General features: G+C 45.1%; 1 protein-coding gene across 1 annotated transcript; it reads left to right on the forward strand.

Moving 5' to 3' along the window:
* The first annotated feature begins 6,653 nt into the window (after nucleotides 1–6,653).
* LOC118003861 (histone H2A-Bbd type 1-like) lies at nucleotides 6,654–7,122 on the forward strand. Its single transcript, XM_034994921.1, has one exon. It carries the CDS (start codon nucleotides 6,772–6,774, stop codon nucleotides 7,120–7,122), a length of 351 nt encoding a protein of 116 aa, XP_034850812.1. The 5' UTR covers nucleotides 6,654–6,771.
* The last annotated feature ends 102 nt before the right edge of the window (nucleotides 7,123–7,224 follow it).

Raw genomic sequence — 7,224 nt, forward strand, 5'->3', positions numbered from 1 at the left:
AGGAGTGTCCTGACAATAACAGTGTCAGGGTTGTGTTTAGAGCTCATTGGAATATGCGCTTGTATAAATCCAAGAAACTTTTCTTGCTCCGTAATGCCATTCAATCCAGTATTTTCAGAAACCTCACTGTCAGGATGTCCAACCCACAAAGTTGTCATTTGTTATGGAGAGCCAGGAAGCCCTCCTAGCCTTAGCCAAACTCAACAGTTACTCTTCTGTTCATCTGAGTAGCCAGCAGGCCTCTCCGAGCAGCTGCAGGTGAGATTCTCCTTCATCTGATCACAGGATAGCCCCAGCATCGCCACCCCATCCCTGAAGCGGAGCATCTTTGTGTCCAGGGCATGGTTTCTCATATTCCAATGTCCTTCAGCCAACAGGGAGTGCCTCCAGGGTGGGTAATGCCAGGGAATCAATCATTATGCTAAGATCTTGATATGTTGGTTAAATAGCTGATTTGTAGAAGCTGTTGATTTTGGCTTATGGCAGTGGCTTGTTTTAAATCTTTTTTTTTAAGATGTTTTATTTACTTATTTATTTGACAGAAAGAGACCACGAGAGAGGGAACACAAGCAGGGGGAGTGGGAGAGGGAGAAGCAGGCCTCCCGCTGAGCAGGGAGCCTGATGCGGGGCTCGATCCCAGGACCCTGGGATCTTGACCTGAGCTGAAGGCAGACGCTTAACGACTGAGCCACCCAGGCACCCCGGCAGTGGCTTGTTTTAGTGCAAAATAGTCCCCTGGGTCCTTCACCAGAAGGCACAACTAAGGAGGAATTCGTTAAAGGCCAGAGATGTGAGAGTAGTTGCATAAATTATGTCGGCTTAGCAGACCTGTATGGTCAGGCGGTCACCTCACGGTCCGTGCAGTCGTCGACAGTAATGGTCACTGTGACATGTGTAGGGAGCCAGGCTTCCTGGGCTCGCTCAGATTATCCGACGTCCAAGGCGGAGTTTGGAGTTTGAGCCTTAGGGACCTTATGTTGGCAAGCCCTCTGCAGTCACGAGGGCATAGGAGAATCGGGCAGGGCTGTGCTGCCATCCCTTTAAAGACTGTGCTTCCGCTGTGTTTGCGGGTTTCCCAGAAAACATGGGGGCCATGATCAGCAGAGCATGGGTGTAAATGCAGCACCCTGCCATGTCCCCCTCCTACATGGGCACAGGAATCCTACACTCAGGGGAGGAAGGCGGGCAGAGACTGAGAATCACTGCGCTTGGGAAAGAATGAGCCACCTGAGTTTAGGGCCTTTGTGCATTTCCAAAAAGTGGGAGGTGGGGGATGGTGAGGAATGATTAGCTTTAGCTTGGGACCTGGAGAGAAGACACCACTGATGACTAGTTCCCTGTTGGAGTGGAAAGCTGAAACTGGAGTGAGTAGGGATGGTCTGGGGAGGATATGGCTGCCAAGCCAGGTCTGTGATCAGAGACAGTATTGGGACAGGCTGGGGGCCAGACATGGTCAGCAGAGCAGAAAGCATAATGTGTGAGAAGAGATGAGCCCAAAAGTCAAGCCTGAGGGGAACCTGGAGGGTCGTGGGCCTTGGGGAGGCATGAGCACAAGGCCTGGATGCTAGGCTGGCCTCTTACTGAGAACAGCCTTTGGGAACAGAGGTGTTTGAAGGCCCAGGCTCTTAGTCCCTGAATCTGACAGATCCTACAGGAAGTGGTCAGAGGGAGACCACCCAACTATTTAGAAAGGGCCTTTGGAGTCCCAAAATAGGATTCAAGAATGAGAGGACTATCTATGAACATCAATAAATCATTTGCCTAAAGAACCAATTACGAAGTAGCTGCTCACAGACATACTGGAGGTGGCAGATGGGATCATTAGGCCTACAATGGTGTTTTTAAAGGAAAATTAATCAGCTGCCAGCATTTAAAATCAAGAACTTTTAACCTGAAAACCTCAATTACTGGCCTCTCTGATGAAATCACAATGTCTGGGCATACATGTGTATGTCAGATGAAGATGACTGGCTAGTGTCCCATTAATACTGGGTCTCTCTGGTTTGCCCCAGTGCTCACCCTTCCCTGCTGTATCTCATGTATGACCCACTTCACTCATTTACAGTACTCACTTGGCTCTTCAAGTTCCTTGAGTTCATTATCCCCATCGTAATTTAATTGTAAAACCACAGTTTTCTGAAGGATGATATTCTCTCCTTCAGTAAATTAGAACAGCATAGTGCTCTTCAAAATTATCCTTGCTATCTGTTGTGCAAATTCATTGTGAGCTGACAAATGGTCATGTTTAGTAGGACTACAGCGGAGTTCACATTTGACTCTACCCGAGTTCAGCAACATCTGAACTAGTATAAACTCTGTTCAGTAAGAAGACTCCGCTCATTTAAATGTTATGGCAAAACCTGATTGCTTTAAAGGTCACTAAATGCTGGCCATCTCCCAGCCCACTGCAGCTGATTGGTAACCAATAATTTCATGGCCTACATCAACCCCCACATCACATTTGAATAGCACTGTCAGAGTGAATTTTCTTTTCTTTTCTTCTTTAAAGAGTGTAGTTTCAAATCTAGGGAAAGGCAAGGAATAGGATGTGAATTTGATGTTTCATTCAGTGTTTCTGCTTCAGAGTCCTTCATGAAAACAGATTGGTCTGTCATATATTTAGTATTCTAGAATCACTGTGGGGAAAATATCTCTAAACTTCATCTGTTTAAGCAAAATCTAAAGGAAACCAGTTTGCAGCAGGGAGGCAGGTTACATACTGTGGTCATGGGATATTGGGCTTCTGCCATGTAGGAAGAAAGCAATTGACCAACTCAGCTGTAGAGAAGAGAGTGTTCATGACATATTGGGACAGAATAGTGACAGAAGAGGGAGGAAAGCTGGGTTCTGGTCTCCCATAGGTGTGGTTTACCTGGGGGGGGGGTGCACATCAGCTTCCACAGCTGCCAGATGAGGCGGTTGGACTAAATTGTTTCAGAGGTCTACTCAAGGTGTGCAATTGCCAGTCTGAGGTTTTCCTAAGGAAAGTCCATACTGACAGTGGGGAGATGGGGCATGGAGGACAGGGATTCTTTCTTAGGGTCTCCATTTTACAGCTGAGGCCACTTTGACCCAGAGATGATACCCAACTCTCCCAACGTCACATGGCAAGTGGGTAGAGCAGCAAATATGACTGTCGTGTTCTGGTACCTCTTGCTGAGCCTCCTCTGCTACTGTATCCTAAGAAATGAGCCTGAAGATAGAGAGTGTTTAATGTTCTCCTCTGGGATAAAGAAGCTAATCTCTTCAATACAGGGATGTTAGGGTCTCTGGGACTTCTAGGAAAGCACAAGCAACAGCTCGCTCTCAAGAACTTTCACTTCTGGGGCGCCTGGGTGGCTCAGTTGGTTAAGCGACTGCCTTCGGCTCAGGTCATGATCCTGGAGTCCCGGGATCGAGTCCCACATCGGGCTCCCTGCTCAGCGGGGGGTCTGCTTCTCCCTCTGACCCTCTTCCCTCTCTTGCTCTCTGTCTCTCATTCTCTCTCTCTCAAATAAATAAATAAAATCTTTAAAAAAAAAAAAAAAAGAACTTTCACTTCTGTTTTATTGGGAAAAGACCAGACAGGTTAGGATCAAAGGACTGATTTTCTGGTACAGGTCTTTAAACTTTGCAAATCTTGGTCTTGTTCCACAGAACATTTGTGATAGCTGTGTCATGAACCCATCTCCTTCTCAAATAAGGTGTTCTTGAAATTCTCACTCTGTCCACTGACAGGGTCTTAAAAGTGATTATGTGATGACATCAGAAGCTTGTGCTTAAAAGTTTATTCTTGAGGTGTCTTGAAGTTACGGTCTTTTTTATGGGGTTCTGAGACCATCCTTATTTGTTGAGGACACAGTCTCTGGGCTATAGATGATTATAGCACCTTCAGAGAAGCATCAATGTAAAGCAGACAACAAACTGGAGGAGACAGATACTTGCGGCTGAGATTAACTTATTGATAATTTTTGTAAGTAAAAATTTTGTGTGAGGGCATAACAATACTGCAGCTACAGGTGAAATCACCTTTTTTTGTCATGTGTAAAAGATGACAATGACAAAACAGGAAAAGAGGTTTTGACCCAGTGTCTATAAAGTGTAATGATGTGACGCTTTTTCAAGAAAGTATGGAATAGGTCCTAGACTTAAGGATTTTAATAAAATCCCATTGGTGTATTAGAGTTCTGCAGAAAAAAAACTGAACCAATAGGATATGTGTGTGTGTGTGTGTGTGTGTGTGAATGAATATGATTGGTTCATGCAGTTATCTGGTCTGACAAATCCTGGTTCTGTAAGGTAGGTCAACAGGCTAGAAACTCTAGCCAGATTTCTGTGTTACAGTATGGCCAAATTCTCCTCCAAGAAACCCCAGTTTTTTCTCTTTAGACTTTCAACTGATTGTATGATGCTAATTTCTTTTTCTTATAGTAAACTGATTGTAGATGTTAATCTCATCTGAAAAGTATCTGCACAGCCACATCTAGACTTGCGTTTGGTCAAATGACTGGGCACCATAGCCTAGCAAAGTTGACACCTAAAATTTAACCATTACTATAGGTAGGTTTGATGTGTATCCTTTGTCAAAAAGCACTGGCCTAGAAGATGCTGAATTGAAATTTTATAAGGAAGGTTGCAGCCAGATATTTCAAAGTATTAACTGAAATGATGGCTGATAATACTATAGTTTTGTTGCCTAAATCACCAGCAGGACTTTGATAATTAGAAACATCTCATGGACGGTAAGGCCACTGAAAAGTCTCTAGAAACTGCCCATACAGTATAAAACATTTAAAACACTTATATTAATATTTTCTGTATTAATATTTAACCTAGGGAAGTCTGAGCACGTCTTTTGATTTGGGAATTTTCTGTGCAATTCATCAGTAATGCTATGTCCAATAAATCTAATTATTTCTAGCACTTCTTTTTCATAATGTGAAAAAATAAATCTTTGATTTTTCAGGGGCTCTGTGAGAAATCAATTTAAAACCAAAGTCAGTTTTGGGACACCTGGGTGGCTCAGTCGTTAAGCATCTGCCTCCGGCTCAGGTCATGATCCCAGGGTCCTGGGATCGAGCCCCACATCGAGCTTCCTGCTCAGTGGGGAGTCTGCTTCTCCATCTCCCTCTGCAGCTCTCCCTGCTTGTGCTCACGCTCTCGCTGTGTCTCTCTGTCAAATAAATAAATAAAATCTTTAAAAAAAAAAAAAAAAGAAAGCTAGGTGGGAAGATTATCCTGGGTAATCGTGGTTGGCCCTAGAATCAAAGTGCCCTTATAAGAAGGAAGCAAAGGGAAATGTGAAGACAAAAGCAAAAGGCAATGTGACAACTGAAGCAAGATGCAGCAGTGCTGGCTTTGAAGATAGAAGAAGCCATCAGCCAAGGAATGCAAAGAATTCAGCTCTAGAAGCTGGAGAAGGCAAGGAAATGGCTTCTATCTACCCTAGAGCTTTCAAAGGTCACACGACCCTGTCCACACCTCGATTTTAGCCTGGTGAAACTGATTCCAATTTATGGCCTAAAAGAGAATAGATGTGCATTGTTGGAAGCCACAGAGTTTGTGGCGATTTGTTCCAGCAGCCGCAGGAAGCTAATAAAGGTGAAGAGTAATCTTGTATAACCTCTTGTCAAGAGCCGATGAACTCTCCAACCAAACAGCCTTTTTCACAGAGAACAAACTAACCTCTGATGGCTTCAATGTAACCTTTGACTCTGAAGGACCCAGGAGCTCTTTCTGAAAATCTTATAAACAAACCCGTCAGAACTGAACCAGATTTGGAAAAACAAAAGCAAGAGAAGCACAAAGTTAGAGAAGAAAATTACAATTATTAAAAATTTAAAATAGAAAACCAAAATCACCAAAGTACTGTCTGTACTTCGGATTCACCTAGGAGAAACAAGACACTTCTGGGTATCAACTGAGAATGAGGGACACTTCTATGTCTATGAATTTTTACCTGCTTTCACAGGTGAACCCACTGGGCATATCAGTGTGACCTTCAAAACAGAAGATAGTTTTGAGAGAGAGCGCGCGAGCATGTGTGAGCGGGGTTGGGAGCACCCGAGAAGCAGGCTCCATGGAGCCTGACACAGGGTGTGATCTTATGACCCTGAGATCATGACCTGAGCCGAAATCAAGAGTTGGATGCTTAACCGACTGAGCCACCCAGGTGCCCCCAGAAGATATTTTCAAACAGAGTAAAATCATGACCCTTATACAGATGTGAAATGGAAATGTGTTAAAGTTTTTTTCTTAACTCATGAGGAATTGGCAAATATTGTAACCAATTCAAAAGAGAATCCAAAGAACATAGAAATATAATATTTAAATGTGTAAATGGAAAAAACTAGTTTTATTTTGAGCCTCTACTAGACAGCATTCAGTATGTCTATTGGTTACCAGCAGTTTACAGAGGGCTGTAAAAGAGCTCAGAGACTATGCAAGGCTGGAATCGGATAACCAGGAGTGCAGGGTCCTAAAGACAGGGCAGTGTTTACATTGAAACATTCATTTCCTTTTTTATGCTAGGCTATTAAAGTCACATGGAAAACGTTCCCTCATACAGAGGGCCCAGTCAACAGGGAGACCCGGTTTCTGTCACAGACGCTTCTAGGCCAGTCCTGATCAGGGGCCGCTGTCATCAATGACATCACAATGTCAGGTTGTCATAAAGGTGGCTCCCGGACCAGTGAGGGGCACAGTGGGCAGGAGGGAGCACTGGTACCCTGACAGACCCAGGCCACTGGGAGCATCAGGCTGGGCTGATCAGGGCCAAATCCAGCGAACATCATGTCTCGGAGAAGAAACCACCGGCACTCTCACAGACATAAGAGGCACGGTCTGTCCCGCTCCATGAGGGCCGAGCTCCATTTCCCGGTTAGTCGCGTGGACCGCCTCCTGCGAGAGGGTCGCTATGCCCAGCGCCTAAGCTCATCTACACCGATCTTCCTCACCGGCATTCTCGAGTACCTGACGGCCAACATCCTGGAGCTGGCAGGCCAGGAGGCCTGCAACAACCACAAGATGCGCATCACCCCAGAGCACGTGCAGAGGGCCCTGGGCAACAACCAGCACCTGAGCCGCCTCTTTGAGAATAACACCTACTCTCAGGTGGAAGCCGTGCCCCAACCCAAGGAGTGATGAGGCCCGGGTACCAAAGCCCACAGCCTCATCTAGTCCCCAGTGCTGCGCATAGATGAGGGAGGCCTGCTCTTCTGTCAGCAAAAGCCATTAAAGGATTTA

This window comes from Mirounga leonina, unplaced genomic scaffold (assembly GCF_011800145.1).
Source record: "Mirounga leonina isolate KUSES-001 unplaced genomic scaffold, KU_Mleo_1.0 Mir_91523, whole genome shotgun sequence".
Classification (NCBI taxonomy): domain Eukaryota; kingdom Metazoa; phylum Chordata; class Mammalia; order Carnivora; family Phocidae; genus Mirounga; species Mirounga leonina.

Bases quoted from the DNA above. Each gene is read 5' to 3' on its own strand.
- LOC118003861 (XM_034994921.1), top strand. From the start codon at position 6,772: ATGTCTCGGAGAAGAAACCACCGGCACTCTCACAGACATAAGAGGCAC.